This window comes from Equus quagga, chromosome 19 (assembly GCF_021613505.1).
Source record: "Equus quagga isolate Etosha38 chromosome 19, UCLA_HA_Equagga_1.0, whole genome shotgun sequence".
Lineage (NCBI taxonomy): Eukaryota > Metazoa > Chordata > Mammalia > Perissodactyla > Equidae > Equus > Equus quagga.
The window spans coordinates 16,173,409-16,191,313 of NC_060285.1; the positions used below are offsets into that span (position 1 = coordinate 16,173,409).

General features: G+C 35.6%; 1 protein-coding gene across 1 annotated transcript in view; it reads left to right on the forward strand.

The window, feature by feature from the left end:
* The window catches only part of CRY1 (cryptochrome circadian regulator 1), a 93,573-nt gene that overhangs the window by 54,161 nt on the left and 21,507 nt on the right, over positions 1 to 17,905 (forward strand). The window contains exon 2 of the mRNA XM_046646592.1: positions 11,994 to 12,102. Coding sequence (XP_046502548.1) covers positions 11,994 to 12,102 — 109 coding nt within the window. The remainder of the gene's footprint in view (positions 1 to 11,993; positions 12,103 to 17,905) is intronic.

Below are 17,905 nucleotides of genomic sequence, written 5' to 3' on the forward strand. Positions count from 1 at the left end.
TCCTTTTTTTTCCACAGGTGAAAATTGAAGTTGTGTTAAATCTTTTTTTTCCAACTTTATTGAGATATAATTGACATATAACTAGTTGTTTTTCTAAAGGAGAGACATTTCAAATAGGACTATTAAACTGCAGAAAAGCATTGCACATAGATCTGGGACAGCAGGATTTTGAACATGTGTTGGACAGATTTTGTTTAGTGTGTGTAAATCCTTTAAAGCCTAGAAGTACATCTTACACTTGAGTTTGGCCTAACCCGGTGGAGTCACAATGCAGTGGTTTCTAAAATTAGACAAGGAATAAGAGTTCTAGATTATAAATAGCTTTGTGTGATTTTTGAGATCAGAGAGGCATAAGTTACATAGATTGTATTAGTGTAAATTGATTCCAGAAATTGTCATTTTAAGCCCTATTAATTCTAATAATTTTTCTGTGTATTTCTTTTTTTATATATTGATAGTATCGCTACTCATGTCATCTGTAAATAATCATGCTTTTGCTTCTTCCTTGCCCCTGCTTAGACCTTTTATCTCTTGTTCTGTTGTTACGCTGGTCAGGCCTACTAGTACCAGGTTGAAAGGGAGCAGTGATAGCAGGCATCCTTGTCTTCTCACCAAACCTAAAAGATGTGCTTTCAACATTTTACCATTAAATCTGATGTTATCTGTAAGTATTTTTGTGGATGCCTTTTTTCACGTTAAGGAAGTTACCTTCTTGTCCTACTTTGTTGAGGCTAAATGGAAATTGAATTTTAGTGGCTACTCTTTCTGAATCTGTTCAGTTGGTCATATGAGTTTTTCCTTTATTCTACGAATGAGGTGAATTACATTAACAAATTTTTAAATATTAAACTAATCAACCTTCTGAGGATAAGCCCAACTTGATCATGATGTATGATATTTTTTGTGTATTGCTGGATTTGGTTTGCTAATAGGATGTGAGTGAGATTAACTGGTAATTTTCCTTTGTACTGTACTTGTCTAATTTTGGTGTCAAGGTAAATCTAACCTCATAAAATGAGTTGAGGAGTATTCCATAACCCCTTTTTTATTCTTAATATTGCTTATTTTTACCTTCTCCCATTTTTTCCCTTAATTTATCTTATCAGACGTTTATATTTTTGTCTCTGCAAACAATAAATTTTGGCTTTGTTGTTTCTATTATGTATTTGTGTTCTATTTTCACTAATTCCTGCTCTTTATAATTTCCTTCTTTCTATTTTTTAAGGATTCATTGTGCTCTTTTCTTAACTCAATTTTAAGTCTTCTTTTCTAATGGTAGCATTTAAGCCTATACATTTCCTTCTAATACCTTTTTTTTTGTTTTGCATTCTGCAAGTTTTTGATATGTTTTCTTCATAATCATTCAGTTCTAGGTATTTGCTAAAATCCATTATGATGTTCTTTGTCCCATAAATTGTTTAGAAAGTGTTTTTTCAATTTCACAATATATGAATGATACCAGTTCTTTTAACTTTGTTGAATACAGTGTTATGGTGTAATACAGAGTTAATTTTCATAAATATTCCATGTATACTTGAATAATTATTCTCCACTTGTTGGGTATAGTGTTCTCTGGCTGCTTTATGTATTATATCTTTGTCTTTGGTTTTGTGCAGTTTCAATATGATATGTCCACATATGGATCCTCTCTCTCTCTGTCTCTTATCTCTCCTTCTCTGTACCTCTGCCCCTTTCTATCTGTTCTTTATTTCTGTCTCTACTTCCCCCCTCTCCATCCAACTCCCCATCCCCTGCCCAATGTCCCTCCCTTTCTTACCCTGCTTGGAATTCATGAGCTTCTTGAATTGGTATCTTTCAGCAGTTCTAGAAAATTCTCAGTCATTTACAGACCTGTCATTCTGCAACTCAGATTAAGTTCTTGTTTCCTTGTGTATTTTGTGATTGATTGATTTCTGATGAAACTGTTTTTGTGGAAATTGAGGCATGGAAGTTGACAATCCAGAGAAGATTTGTAATTTCTTTTAACAGTTATTTCAGATCACAACCAACCTGGGACTACTTTAAATGTAATGATATGCTTGAGGTGTTTGGGACCATTTAAATTCCATGAATTTGCATTGAGATTATGCATTGGGGAGGGAAGCACAAGGATTTAAAACAAAATAAATTTAAAAAATAATTTTAGATTTATAGAAAATGTGGAAAAATAGTGCAGAGAGTTCCCGTTATTCTGTATCCAGTTTCCCCTAATATTAACATCTTACATTACCACCGTACTTTTATCAGAACTGAGAAACTGTAGCGCTAACTAAACTCCAGACTCTATTCAGATTTCCACTAATGTTCTTTTTCTGTTCCAGGATCCTATCCAAGACACCACATTGTGTTTAGTCACATGCCTCCTTAGTCTCCTCTGTCTGTGACAGTTTCTCAGAGTTTCCTTGTTTTGTATGACCTTCATGACTTTGAGTACTGGTCATGTGTTTTGTAGAATGGCCCTCACTTTTGGTTTGTCTAATGTTTTTCTGTCTAGACTGGGATTATGTATTTTGTGGAAAATACCACAGAGGTGAAATGTTCTTCTCATTACATCATATTAGGGTGTACGTGCTATCAACTTGATTAACTTACCACTGGTGATATTTACTTTGATCATATGGTTAAGGTCATGTTTGCCACGTTTCTCCCCTGTGCCGTTACTGGTTTCTCCCTTTCCATTCAGGAATGGGAGATTTTATTTTCTTATAACCCAAATTGAGTAGAGGCAGGCAAATTTCCTAGCTGTCCTATTCTGGGATTTGATTTATGTCTTATTTACACTTGATCTGTGGGTGGGGCTTTTTGAAGCCCAGGCTTTATATTGAAGATCTGTTATAGCTTCCTCACTTTGAATGGACCTTGGGCTTTATCTCTTGTCCTCTTCAACCTGGATTAAGTTCAAGTTTCCAGGGCTCTGTAGAAATCCTCAAGGCGAACGCTGACTTTAGCACCCTGCTTAACCTTATGACTCCTTCCTTTGGGGGCAGTCCAGTGAATTATGTTTAAATGTTTCTTTTTTTATTGTTGTTTGTTAGTTTGAGTTATTTCTATTAGGGTATCTTAATCTAGTGTACTGCTATCAGCAGAAGTTGGTAAGTTTCTTTTGACATTGATTTTGAATATATTTTGAAATGTTAACACTTGGGTTGGGGGGCATATAGATCTTAGTATTAGAGAGTAAGATACTTGTAGTCATTCTCCCAGTCCCTCTCACCCTACAACACACGGAGTACTTAAGAATTCCTTGCTTTTAGGATACTCTTTTCTCTGCTTTGATTGCCCTTTATATTCTCTTGATCAACACGTATTGATTCCAAACTCTGCTCAGATGTTTTCTTCTTCATGCCCTCTCCTGTCCCCTTTTCTTGCCCTCCCCCTCCAGGAGTTAGATTTCTTCTGTGCTCTCATAATACACCCTTCATTAAGAAACTCACCATATGGTACATATATATTAATGTTGGTTTCAATAGTTGGTTTCAATAAATATTATTACTGTTCACCATTATTCAGTGTCCCTTTCTGCAGGAGGTTTATGCTTTCTGTCTTCTTGAAGTCTGCCTTGTTCATGTGACCTGCTTTGACCGATTAAATGTGAGCAGAAATGCCTTGGCTGATCTGCAATAGATATATAGCATGACTGAGAAATAAACTTTAGTTATTTTAAGACACTGAGCTTTGAGGGTTGTTTGTTACCTCAGTGTAACCTAACATATTCTGTCTTAATTGACACACATGCTCGTCCCCCATCTTGAAGGCAAAAACTATATTCACGTTGTCTTTATGTCCTTAAAAATGTCACACTAATTTTCCTGAAACATTTTAGATTATTATAAATCCTGTAGGAAAGTAGCATTATATAGTGCAAACAACATGGATTTGGGATCAAATGCATCTAAATTAAAATTTTTACTTCTTTGCTTAGCTGAGTCACTTTGGAAAATGTCCTTGATGAGTTTTAGCTTCATCATTTTTAAAATGAGATACCTTGTAAAGTTATTGGGTATATAACGTATGTAAAGAACCTGGCACAATAGACATTCAGAGAGTGTTCTTTCTTTTTCATGTTTACTTCTCCATTGACTATTGAATCAAGTCTTTAAAAACCTCTTTCTTCTGCTTTTATTTATTTATTTGGTTAGTCATTGGATAAATATATATATATATATCTCTCTCTATATATATAGATATATATATATATATTTTATTTTGCTGAGAAAGATTTGCCCTGAGCTAAGATCTGTTGCCAATCTTCTCTTTTCTTTTTTGCTGAGGAAGATTCATCCTGAGCTAATAACATCTGTGCCAGTCTCCCTCTATCTTGTATGTGGGTCACTGCCACAGCATGACCACCAAGAGATGAGTGATCTAAGTCTGTGCCTGAGAACCGAACCCAGGCCTCTGAAGCAGAGCATGCCAAACTTAACCACTAGGCCATGGGGCCAGCCCCTGGATAAATATTTTTTGAACTTGTGCTGTATGTTAGGCATTGTCTAGGCACTGGGAAGTGGTGAACAAGGCCTAGTCCATGTCTTTAAAGAGGTTACAGTCCAGTGGCCAAAAATTCTCCCTCCGTATCTCCAACTATTTAAAAGCATATTAATACTGTAAAGCCTCTTACTACCATCACTACATCCTTGACATTTTTGCCACCTCAAAAAAAGTACAAAAGTGATTTCTCCCGCCTGATTTTTCAAAGCTTATTAATGGTATCCATATGTGCCTCTTAAAATACGTGTTGTGTTTTGCCAAAACATGTTCTGTTATATTCAGGTGCATCATATACGTTTTCAAGTTTCTTTTGTAGAATTTAAGCTCTCTGAGTATTGGAATCTCATATCATTTATCTTGTATCCCTCAAATCAATGAAATTATGAGTAATCAATAAGATCACTCTTTAAAGGTGTTTTAGGAATTTGTGGGGGCGTTTTTGGTCATCACAATGATTGGAGAGTGCTAGTGGAATTAGTGAGGAGAGGCCAACAATGGACGTCTTCTTGGAATACTCAGGATAGTCTCTCAAAATAAATGATTGTCCTGAGTGCCACGTAGCTTTCAAATATTCTACTAGATGTTTCATGTAAGTGAACAACTTATTCATAATTTTTTGAATCTAGAGCCTGAATCCATTTTTATATATAAACTCTAGCTATTTTTTAATGTATACTGAGTTTTCCTGGAATATATTTAGCACCTATGTAAATCAAGGAAAGGTTGTACTTTGTTTTGTCCAGAACTTTACTAAGACTTGCTCAACATTTCAGAAAATCGTTCCCCCAAAGCCAGTACCACTCATGGTGTATGAGTCACCAATAATACAACACTGTCAGTCTGTTTTTGTAGCTATTGAATTTAAAATGATTCTGTATGTAGGGGTAGGTATCCAACTAATGCAGTGTCTTCCTGATATATACATATAGAAGTACATGTTACCTATTTTTAAAATATAAATGACCGTCCTTTAATTTCTTCTATAGATTACATTAGATCATTATCTTAATGCTTTAAGTTTATGTATTTACATATATTATCTATGATTTTTATTTTAGGATTTAAAAGAGGACATTGTAAAATATTTGTTATAAAAAGTGACATTGTTTCATAGTATAGGTCCTCTGATTTATAACCATTAGAACCTGGCAAAATACAAAATTTGCTTTTAAAATATACATTTAAGCTTTATTGAACATTAAACTATTCTCTTCAGGGAAAATGTGTATCACAAATATTATGACAATTTGAATAATGATTAAGTTAGATGAAAGCACTAAAAATTTGTCACAAACCAGAAAAAAAGCATATGTAAACTTTATTCAATTTATAGAGAGACAAATTGCTATTTATAATCTTCTATTTAAATAAATTTCTAATAAACACCATAGACTTTGATTAATGACGGAGACTCCCCATTTTGTTTTCTTTATTATAGTTAATATATCCAGAACTTTAATTTTAAAAAATTTAACTCTGTTGTTTCATGCAGAGGGTAGGAGAAGAGAAGAGATTTTGCATGCGGTTTTAATGATCTTAATGTGTATTCTTTAAATCAGTTCTCTAGGATCGGCAATGAATTGTTTTGGTTTAGATGGTCTGCATGTTTTCGTTGTTGAGCATATGATAAGCTGTGTTTTATAAACTAAAGTGCAGAACAAGATGACTTTATTCTGGTAACATACATGTTAATTGATAATGCCTTGTTTTCAACAGCAATCGGATTATTTTGTATCTTACCATTGCCTTTTTTAGATTATTTTATAGACAGAAGTAGAAATTCTAGTTATATAAAGCTGTTTTAGCACAGGATAGAAAGTAGGTCATTGTGAAGGGAGTATACCAAACCACCCACTGGTTGCTATAGCAATGACCTACTTTAAGAAACTATTTCTGTTGATTCATGTTGAAATCATCTTTTGGAAATGGTATAAGGAAGCTCACTGCAAGTAGTTTTTTCTGATAGCAATAAGGTAGTGATCTTGGAAGGTTTAAAAAAAATCCTTAAAATGTTTAAAGTGAAGAAATACCATTTTCTCACTTAACACCTCTTCAGTTTAATTGGAACTGGTACAATTAGTATTGTAATTAAATAACATGAAAACTGTGCTTTTGTGTAGGCAATACAATTATGTGAAGGGATATAGTGAGTTTTACTACCATGTGGCCTGTCCTGTTACATGTAGTTAGTAGTATTATTAACTGAGCCTTCAAATGTCTATCATTTCAAGAAAACAGTAAATTTCCCAAATGGGAGAAGGTCTGAAAATATGTTCCTGTTAAAAGTGTACCCTGTGTATTTTTAAAGTAATATTATATTAAATCATTCCATTCAATAGTGGATGCCTGTTGTAAGGCACATGCATTTATAATACACAAAGGTTGAAATTGGTGTGTTCTCTGGGATACATTGAATCTGAACTCTGACAGAACTCACTCTTCTCTCTAGTTGAGGGTAAAGGATGAAAAGTTAGACTTTATATAACACCCTTTCAAGTATCATTATTCAGCATTAAAAAGAAATCATACCTGTCAATGAACCGGTAGTTTGAACATGGGGTTATTAGAGGTTTTATTTTGTGGTATTATCAAGGAAGAATTATATGCTTAAAGATTAGTTGATTCAGGGTCTTAATTGCACTGTATCTTTTATATATACATATTTATATCCACATTTGCTATGTCACTGGGAAAGATTTTTCTCAAACCTTTGTTCGAAGTCACGTTCAGTGGAAGATATGAGTTCAAGATGATTCCCTGGATAGGTGTAGGTGTCCAATGAATTCTTTGTCTTCTGTTGTCATGCCCAGGTGTTTACAAATAGAAATACATGTTACTTTTTTCAAAAACATACATTATTCCAAAGGAAGAACAGTTATAACTCTGCTTAATGAATATTTACCAAGTGCTAGTGATTCTATTAGGTGATTGTATGCTGTTTCTATTCCTTACAGTTGCACAAGACAACCCTACTAAGTTATTCTATCTTATTTTTAGTCTTTTCAACAAATTGTATAAGGCACATGAGGAGATATGTTTGCCAAATGTAGAAACCAAAACACAGATTAAGAAAACTGTGTAGTTAGGAATTAGACAGAGATATTTAATTTGAAATCCAGCAGGAGGAGGAGGTAATATGTGTATGATAGCAATAATATTAGGTACAATAATCTGAAAGTTTCTCTAGGATGTGATACATTATGTCGTTTGACAGTCCAGAAGATAGAGAAATTACTTTGAGCTGGAAGACTGAAGATTAGTAGGATATGAACTTGATGAGATGGGAATTGGAAAAGTATTCAAGGCCAAAGGAAAAGCATGGATCAAATTCCAGGAGATTGTAGGGGGAAAAGAGAAGTAGGTTGGTTTGGTGGGAAGGAAAGAGAAGTGGTAGGAGATGAACCTGGAACCCCAAGTTAGTGGCCAGGCAAAATAATTTGTTCCTTATTTTATAGGGAATGAGTCTTTGAAGACCTTTGTATGGGAAAGTGTGCCTCAGGAAGATTTGATGTTATGTATAAAATGGATTAGAGTGGAGAGAGATTGTTGGTAGCAGATGTATTTTAAGGCATTGCAGTAAATAATACCAGCGAGAGAGAACAAAGACTAGAATTATTGTAGCAAGAATAGAAGTAGTAGAAAGGAGGGGACTAAAAAATAAGAGATAGCACTTAATATAATTGTGCTTACTATGAGTCAGGCATATTCTAAGAGCTTCTCATATGTTCATTTATTTAATTCTCACAACAGTGGGTCGTGTTACTATCTCAATTTTACAGATGAGGAAATTAGAACTTTTCAGGATTGACTGAAGTGTAGTAATTTGTTGCTAGATTTGTTAAATTATGGGACATCTGTGTAATAGGATATTATGAAACCATGAAAATTGATGCCATATAAGTATATCTATTGCTTTCAAAAGATACTTGCTATGTATTAAACCAGGTTTACAGTAGATATGGTATTTCTCAGTTTTTTTCCCTACTTTGAAGGAGTGTATGCTGATTACCAATTTTATACCTTTTGTGAAGTAAAAAGTAAAAAGTGTCTGTTTGTCTCTTCCTCTGTCCCACCCCAAACTCCCACTCCCCCTGGATAGCTAATATTAATAACTTGGTAAGTTATTTTCTTATACACATATAAAATAAGTAGATACATGCAAAGTAAATTTTATTTTATCAAAATAATATATGCATGTAGTTTTAAAAGTTATAGTGCAAAAAGCTTTGTAACAGGACAGCGTCACTGTGTGTTCTCCTTCATCCTGTCCTCTTTCTTTTCTTAAATCTTTTCTACCTAAAATATTTCAGTACAGGGGCCGCCCCATGGTGTAGTGGTTGAATACAGGACACTCTGCTTTGGCAGCCTGCATTTGCACCTTTGGATCCTGGGTGCGGACCTACACCACTCATCAGCCATGCTGTGGCGGTGACCCACATATAAAAAGCAGAGGAAGATTGGCACAGATGTTAGCTCAGGGCTAATCTTCCTCATGAAAAAAAAAAATTGAGTACAAATTACTATATTCTTTTTTAAAGTACTTATATTTGAGTCTAATGTACTTCTGTAATTTTTATGTGAAATTACAGTGATGTGAGTGATAATGTCTATGGAAGAAAAACATCATACTGTGGAAGAAAAACACCATAAATAGCATGTATGGAAGAAAAACACTGTACCTGAATACGATTTCTATTCCTTTGTTTAAAGAAGTGCCAAAACAAAATTAATTCTTTGGTTGCAAAACTTTTTCCATTGTAACACATTGCTTCAGTCCATATCATTCTGTACAATGTTTGGTTCATAGAATGTTTATTGAAAAGCATTAAGAATGCATATTCAGCTTGTGAACAAGAAAGGGAAAAATAAAAGGGCCAATTATTAATTAATCCAGGCTTACTCATTTTATGAATTAATCAGGTCCTCTTTTTTTTTTCTTTTCACATCTTAACTGTCTATCGTTGACCTGCTTATACCACGTAGAAACATTTCCGCCGAAAAGTTGAATGTGGAGAGCTCTTGCTACTTACTACCAGCTCTGGTAGAAAAGATCCTGAAACCAATAGTACAAAAGAGATTTGAGGATTATCTCTGCCTTGGATCATCCTTCCAGGAAATTTTAGTTTTGTACTGTTTAAGAAAACTTAAAATAGCTGGTTCATTCACCTTCTTAAGTTTTGATCTGACTCCTAGTATCTAAAAACTCTTGCCAAGCAAATACATAAAACTAGATGCTTCCCAGTAAACATTTATCACCAAACATGATAAGTTACACATAGTTCTGGATAATTTTACAAAACTCAAGTGTTTTTATATTGTTACAATAACAACAACAATTTCTCTCCCATAGTATTTGCATGGTGGTAACAGTGGGTTGGAGTTGGGATGGAATATTAGGTAGGTGACTCCAAACCAAGACAGAAAGGGGATGTGGTGAAATATAAACGTGAGGAGAGAAAAGCTTGTTTTCTGTTTGTTTAAGGACAACTGTGAGACTTCCTCAGGTGAAATGGTGGGATGTCTTTAACGTCCTCATGAGTATAGCACTGGGACTCCCCAAGCCATAGAGATGATGACTCCAAAAGGGGAAAGAGTGTTAAACCTGACTAGGTATACTGATGTGACTGATATCTACAGTTGTAAAAAATTAAGGCTTTCTTGGTGAAATGATGGGATCAGAACGGGCAAAGAGAACAAAATGATCTAGCTTGAACAACCTTCTAGAACAATGCTGTCTGGGAGAAACTTTCTGGAATGACAGAAATGTTCTTCACCTGTGCTGTCCAATATGGTAGCTACTCACCACACATGTGGCTGTTGAGCGGCCTTGAAATGTGGCAAGTGTGACTGAGGAACTGAATTTTAAATTTTTATTAATTTAAATAGCTACATGTACCTAGTGGCTACCATTTTGGACAATGCAGTTCTGAAACATGCCCTTCCATTTGTCATAACCACTCCTTTTCACAAGTAAGACACAATCGCTTCTCAAAGAGCACTATGGCCTGTGGAAAAGGCAAACAAATATTTAACCTTAAGATCAAAAACATGAAACAAGTATGTAAACATAAAAGAGGAAATAAGACATATCCAGCTGAGACAGCTGGCCCGTGGCCGAGTGGTTAAAGCTCTGTGCACTCCACCTTGGCAGCCTGGGTTTGCTGGTTTGGATCCCAGGTGCAGACCTACTTCACTCGTGAGCCATGCTGTGGAGGCATCCCACAAACGAAAAGTAGAGGAAGATTGGCACAAATGTTAGCTCAGGGCTAATCTTCCTCAAGTGAGAAAAAAGGAAGATTGGCAACAGACGTTAGCTCAGAGCAAATCTTCCTCACCCAAAAAAAAAAAAAAAGTGATGTCCAACCAAGAATAGAATCTAGATGAAATGTTAAGAGAAAATTAACATGAGGCAAACAATGAGATCGAACCTTGCAGAGGTGACGTCTCCTTCAGATTTGCTCTTGAGGACTGGTCCATTTCTTCACAATAGGAGACGCACAGTAAACAGTCTTCTGGTATTGCCCCACGATTTCCCTGGATGTCTGTTATGTGTAAGCCTTGTTGGTACTTATTTCATTGAAAAAAAAATCTTTAGCCCCACCTGCTTTGTGAAACCTTTTTTTAAAAAAAATTAATCTGACCTTCTCTACACTCAGAGTTAGCACTATATAATTTAGCATCCATTTATTATCAGTGTCTTTCTTTAATTAGATTAGAAACTTGAAAATGAACATTATGTTTTCTCTCTCTTAGAAAATTACAATTATCCCCTAATAAAGGACTCAAATTCGTAAATTATTCACTTGCTCAGGGTGATTAAATAGGATGTTTCTCTTTTTTTTTTTTTTACAGTGGAAAACATTCTAGACTTTTCAAAGTGGCTTTTCTGTATGAACTTGAATTCATTACATCAGGTTTAAACAATGAGATCAATTTATTTAATTACTTCTTTATATAATTTTTATGTTTACAAATTAAACTTTTGCTAACAGTCACTATTATTTAATGAAAGTTAGTGATTTAATTTAGGAGCTTTATTTAAATACTAAGAAACATGTGCTGTAATTTTTTAAAAACTGTAAGTATGGTTTCTGGGAACAGTAATTTTTTTTTTTTTTTTGAGGGAGATTAGTCCTGAGCTAACTACTGCCAATCCTCCTCTTTTTGCTGAGGAAGACTGGCCCTGAGCTAACATCCGTGCCCATCTTCCTCTACTTTATATGTGGGACACCTACCACAGCATGGCTTGCCAAGTGGTGCCATGTCCACACCCGGGATCCGAACCAGCGAACCCTGTACCACCAAAGTGGAACATGGGCATTTAACCGCTGCGCCACCGGGTCGGCTCTGGAAACAGTAATTTATGTATCAGTTAGAGGTAATATGATAAGAGGTAATAAGATGATGGGATTGGCATTTCAACTTTTAGAAAAGCCTGATTTTGTAATACTTTATATCTTCTAAATATATATTTTTAAGGATTTTAATAATACTTTCCTCTCTAGATTTTTGCTTCAATGTCTCGAAGACCTTGATGCCAATCTGCGAAAATTAAACTCTCGTCTGTTTGTGATTCGTGGACAGCCAGCAGATGTGTTTCCCAGGCTTTTCAAGGTAATTTGAAAAATATTTGCATAAAATAATCTTTTGTCAGAGAAGACACATATTTGGTAAATAAAGCATTTTGGGTAAGTGTGGGGAATATAAGTATTTGCGAATAAAAATTTTGTTGTTTTTTCTTTATTTAATAAAAAAGTTATATGTGGCAAAATCAGTGAAAAAAATGGTTTACAGTGAAAAGTTAAATCTTTCTTCTATCTTAAACTGCCGGAGGCAACAACTACACTCAGTTTCTTGTGTGTTTATTAGAAATATTCTTTGCATAAATAAGAATGTATATGTGTGTGTGTTTATATGTAGATAGATAGATTTATATGTGTGTTTATGTGTATGTTACCATCCCGCTTTTTTAGAGCCAAGATGGGAACACATTGTTCTATGCCATGCTTTATTTAAATGGCTTTGTATTATTCCAGTGTGTAGATATGCTACTAATTTCTCATTTGGCTTTCTACTGAACATTTAGTTATTTTTCCAAAAGCCTTTTGCTAATACAAATAATGCTGTCAGTGAACATCCTCGTCCAGATATACATATCTTTGCTGACATGTGCCACTTCGTTTGTGGGATAATTCTTAGAAGAGGATTTTCTGGATCAAAGGGCTGTAATGATCAACATGGGACCAATTATACAAAATTGTAGGGTTTTCTTTTTAACTTGGTAGAATCTTAAAAATCTCCTAGTCTTATTTCCCCCTTGTTTTCCAAATGAAAAAATTAGTCCTAGAGAGATTAAATGAGTTGACCAGGGTCATACAACTAGCTCATGGAAGTACTCAGAGCAGAAGCTGAGTTTCTTGGCTGAGCTTTTTGTATTCATCCCTTCCTCTTTACTACCATTAGAATTACTAATATATAGCTGCTTTTTCTTGCAACTGTTTGATTCATCAAATTTTTGTAATAGCAATGTTTCTATATCTAATGCAGTAGAGAACAGTTCCTTTCCCTGAATGAGAATGTCCCCAATGTCGGGAATCAAAAACTACCGAGCCTCTTTTCATTGGTATGAAAGAAACCTTTTTAATATTTAGGGTTTGGCTAATGCAACAGTTTGGCTAGTGAAAATTTATTAAAGTTTATTCACTACTGTAGCTACTAAGAGTCAGAATTTAACCTAGATACATGGAACAGTCCTGAGTAGAAAGCATATCAGAAACAATGGTAACAGTTTATCAGCAGCTCATGAGTATGAGAGTATGTGTGGATAATTGTCAGCTCTATCTCTAAGTCCATGTGGTCTAAGTAAAATGAATCCTAAGAGGATTTTTCTTGCTTTAAAATAACAAACCTTTATCTACTTGTTTTTAAAATGCTTGTTATAAGCCAACAAGTCTTTTGTGTTCTTTGTTTTGAGCTTTCTTCTGCCTAGAATAGCATATTAATGGATCAAACTATCTTCTGCATTTAGATGATGTCCTGTTTTGTCAGTTTGGCAAAGAGGCAGTGGTTTTCATATGAGCCATAAAACACAGATATATGAACGCACATAGAGTGCTTATTTCTTCTGATTTTTCCTCGGGCTACATACAGTAGTCTGTATAAAATGTCATTTATGAAAACTTCCATTCAGATTTATTTACCGTATCTGGAGCCATAGAGGACTCCTAATCAGTTCCTTTGTTATTGTATTGATATTTTTATTTTTACTTTTTGTTTAGAGTTATTATATGCATGTGTTGAAGGAAAAAAAGAGCCTAAAAGTATATACAATAAAAGGCAGGTCTCCTTCCCACTCCTAACCTTCAGGCCCCCACTTTCTTGGAGGGAGGAGATCCTTTTGTTGGTAACTAACTGACTCATTACATTATTGTCTCTGGTTTTATTATTATTATTATTATTTTTTTTTTTTTTTTGGAGGAAGATTACCCCTGAGCTAACTACTGCCAATCCTCCTCTTTTTGCTGAGGAAGACTGGCCCTGAGCTAACATCCATGCCCATCTTCCTCTACTTTATATGTGGGACGCCTACCACAGCATGGCTTGCCAAGTGGTGCCATGTCTGCAGCTGGGATCCGAACCGGCGAACCCTGGGCCGCTGAGAAGCGGAACGTGCGAACTTAACTGCTGCGCCACTGGGCCGGCCCCTGGTTTTATTATTATTAGCAAATAGAATTTTTAATAGGTAAGTAATCCTATTTCCCACATTGGAGGTAAAGCTGGTTCAGGCCTGGGAAAAGCTTAGTTTATTGGGATGGTAAGAGTGCTTCTAGTACTGATAGCTCCTCTAGTTAGTGTGCAGCTCCTCTACTCTAGAGCATTCACTTCTTTCATTCTATTTATATTGAGTAGATTTAGGAATGGGGTCAGAGCATTGCTATACCCACATATGTATACCCATATATGTCTGATAAACTGTTGTTTTTTTCTGATGTGTTTTCTATTTAGAATTTTTCTCAGTTAAATTCTGACTTAATATAGGCTGATAAGATGCTTTTTTGTGTGTCTTTTTTTCATATTCTACTGAAGCAATAATAAAGAAACTTAGGAGACACTAGTCTAGGCAAAACTTGGATGACACTCTTTAATCACTGGTGTCTTACATGAATTATTCTTATTATTCCGTTAAATCTTGCACCTTGCACATTTAGTGCCAGACTGATAAGCTACCAAGACCATACACATTCTAGGCCCTGCAGAGACCTTTTATGAAGAGTTTAAAGTATCGGTTTAAAACATTCTCATTATATCCAAGAAACAGACACGTGCGGCTAAAGTCTTTATAGATGGACACATTGAAGCATAATAAAATGTTTTGTTCGAAATCACAGAATAAATAAAGAAGAACATATAAAGCCGTTAACACTTCACATGCATAAAAATTTATATTCTTTTTGAGATATTTTGGGTTCTTGCTTAATTATTTTATGACACATGCTCGTTTGAATAAGAGAACTCATTCAGCAGATATTGATTGAGTGCCTCCTACGTCCAAGGCAGTGTTCGAGGTGATGGGGATATAGTAGTGAACCAAACAGAAAAGTTTCCTACCTTCTTGGAACTTACACTGTAATGGAGAAAGACAGATAGTAAACAAACAAGTGAATGTGCAATGTCAGGTGGTGATAGGTGCTAAAGTGAAGGGTGGGATAGTAAGCGTCAAAGTGAGGGAAGAGTAGTTACTTTACATGGGATCGTGGAAAGCCTCATTGATAAGGTGACATTTGAGTAAATGTGAATGGAGTGAGCCACACAGATGTCTGGGGTCTGATATATTGAATCCACAATATTTTGCAGCTCGTTCCTTCAAAAGGTGGAGTTTATGTTTCCACTCCCTTAAATCTGGATTGACCTCATAACTTGTCTTGACCGAGTGTCAAAGGGGACATTGAGTTCCAAATCCTAGGCCTCAAATAACCTTGCAACTTCTACCTTTGCTCTCTTGGAATGCTCCTTGTACCATGTAAGGAAACCTGGGCTAGAATGTCAAATTACGGGAAACCACATGTAGAGAGAGAGGGCCAACCAACAGCCAGCACAAGATCTGAGATGTGTGAGAGAGAGCATCTCTGGTCCTCCAGACCAGGCTGTGTGAGCCCAGGCGAAACCAACAGAAGACCCAACCATCTAGTTAATTAATAATTTGTTTTAAGAGAATTAATAAATTGTTTTAAGCTGCTAAGAATTAATGAATTGTTTTAAGCTTCTAAGATAACTGCAACATGCAGAAAGAGTGTCACAGGCAGAGGGAACAGCAGTTACAAAGGCCCTGATGTGGAAGTGTGCTGTGACTTGTTTAGGAACAGCAAGAGGGCCAGTGTGACGAGAGCACAGTGAGTGAAAAGAAGAGAGAGAGTCAGAGATGTTGCAGGGAGCCAGGTTATGGGACTTTATAAGCCATGTTAAGGACTTTGGCTTTTACTCTGAGTAAAATGGGATGCCATGGGAGATTTCTGAGTAGAGAAGTGACATAATTTCACTTATATTTTCAAAGAATCTCTCTGGCTGTTTGTAGAGAATAGACGTGGGAGTGTGGAAGTGTTGTAAAGGCAGAAGCAAAAAGACCAGTTAGGAGGCCCTGGCAGTTATTCAGGAACAAAATGGTGGGGACTAGGACTACAATAGCAGTAGAGGTGTTGGGAAGTGGAGGATTTTGGATATGTTTTTAAAATAGAGTCCATAGCGTTTGTTTATATGTGGTATATGAAAGTCAAGGATGACTCCTAGGTTTTTAGCTGGGTAAATGGCATGAAATAAAGACTATGGGAGGAACAAGTTTAGGGAAAAGTCAGGATTTCACTTGTAAACGTTTTGAGTTTGATATGCCTTTTAGGCATCTAAATATACTTGTTGAGTAGTCATTCTAGTCCAGTGCTCAGGGGAGAAGTCTGGACTAAATTTAAGAACCTTCAATATATAAATAGTGTTTTAAACCCTGAGACTAGATTTATGGAATAAAGGAAGGGGTAGTGGATGGACGAATGGAAATTTTTAGAGCTTCACCTTCTTTATATTTGGGTTATTGTGTGAGATAACGTTTTTTATTGTAATTATACTACTTTAAATGCTATCTCCCAAGAATTTCGTCATTTGTAATTTTTAGTTTTTCTATCAAATTTTACATTTCTTATTTTCACAGTATTAATCATGACTGTTTATAAACTTTACATTCATTTAGTTGTTCATATTATGCCTTCTGAATGGTTAACAAGTAATTGTGATACACAGAAATGGATACAAATCTCAGTGCTTAAAATTTCAAAATTAATATTCACTTATTCACATGAAAATATTTTAGTACTACATGCAATCTTGTTGTTATATTCAAGTATTTGAATTCAAAGATAACCACATGTTGCTTAAAATAAAGCCCTCACTAAAGAATAGATGGGCACTTCCACGTCTGATTAAGATGTAGAAAGTTACCGTAGACATCACTTCCATCTTAACAATGAGAGAAGAACGTGAATCTACCACAAAATCATAGGGCTTTTTAACATATCAGAGAGTTGAAGACACAAAGAACCCTAAATAAACTAAATCCCAGAAAGGGTTGCATCTTTCATAGGAAAGAAGAGACCTGTGGCTACTTCCCTGGAGGCACAGCAGGAAGAGAAGGGAACCCACTATAATTGAGAATGAAGTGAAACTAGAAGAAATTTTACCAAGCTTTTCATGGTCGTATGTGGGCTGACTTGGCAGATTAGAATCCCCAAGAAGCCCTAAGCACAGAGCAAGTTTACACTCACTCTCCAGTTCTTTCCTACAGTGCCTTCATGGAGTACCAGTGGCAGTGTGTGAAAAGCTGGGGAAAGGCAGAAGAGCTGAGAGAGATCCTGCATTGAAGTGCACTGGGTATTCAGTTAGTGAAAAGTAGCACTCTCCCGAAGCTGGGGTCAGGACAGCAGGGTAGAAAGATGTCTCCAGAGGTGCAGAAAATTAGGGGACAGGGCTGGAAAACAAAGAGAACTCTCCCAGAAACCATAAAGCTGATGGGTGGACAGGAAAACAGAGAGATATGTCCTGCAGTTTGTAAGGCTAGTGAGTAGACCTGTAAAGCAGAGAGAGACATCTGGAGTCTTGTCAGTGCTCAAGTCTTAAGCCCTGTTGAAGAAAAATCTAGATCCTGCCCTCAAAAACTTTGAAGCCAGTGTTGAATGGAATTTAAAGCAGCAACAAAGCCTAGACCCAGCTCAATTATAGACTACATTAATTCAACTTGTAACAGTCAGAGCAAAGACTGTGCACTTTTCTAGAGAGAAATATTATTTCATCTCTATTCTTTTATACCATTGCATGGCATACAGTACAAAATTATGAGACACATGAAGAAGCAAGAAAATGTGACTTGCAATCAAGT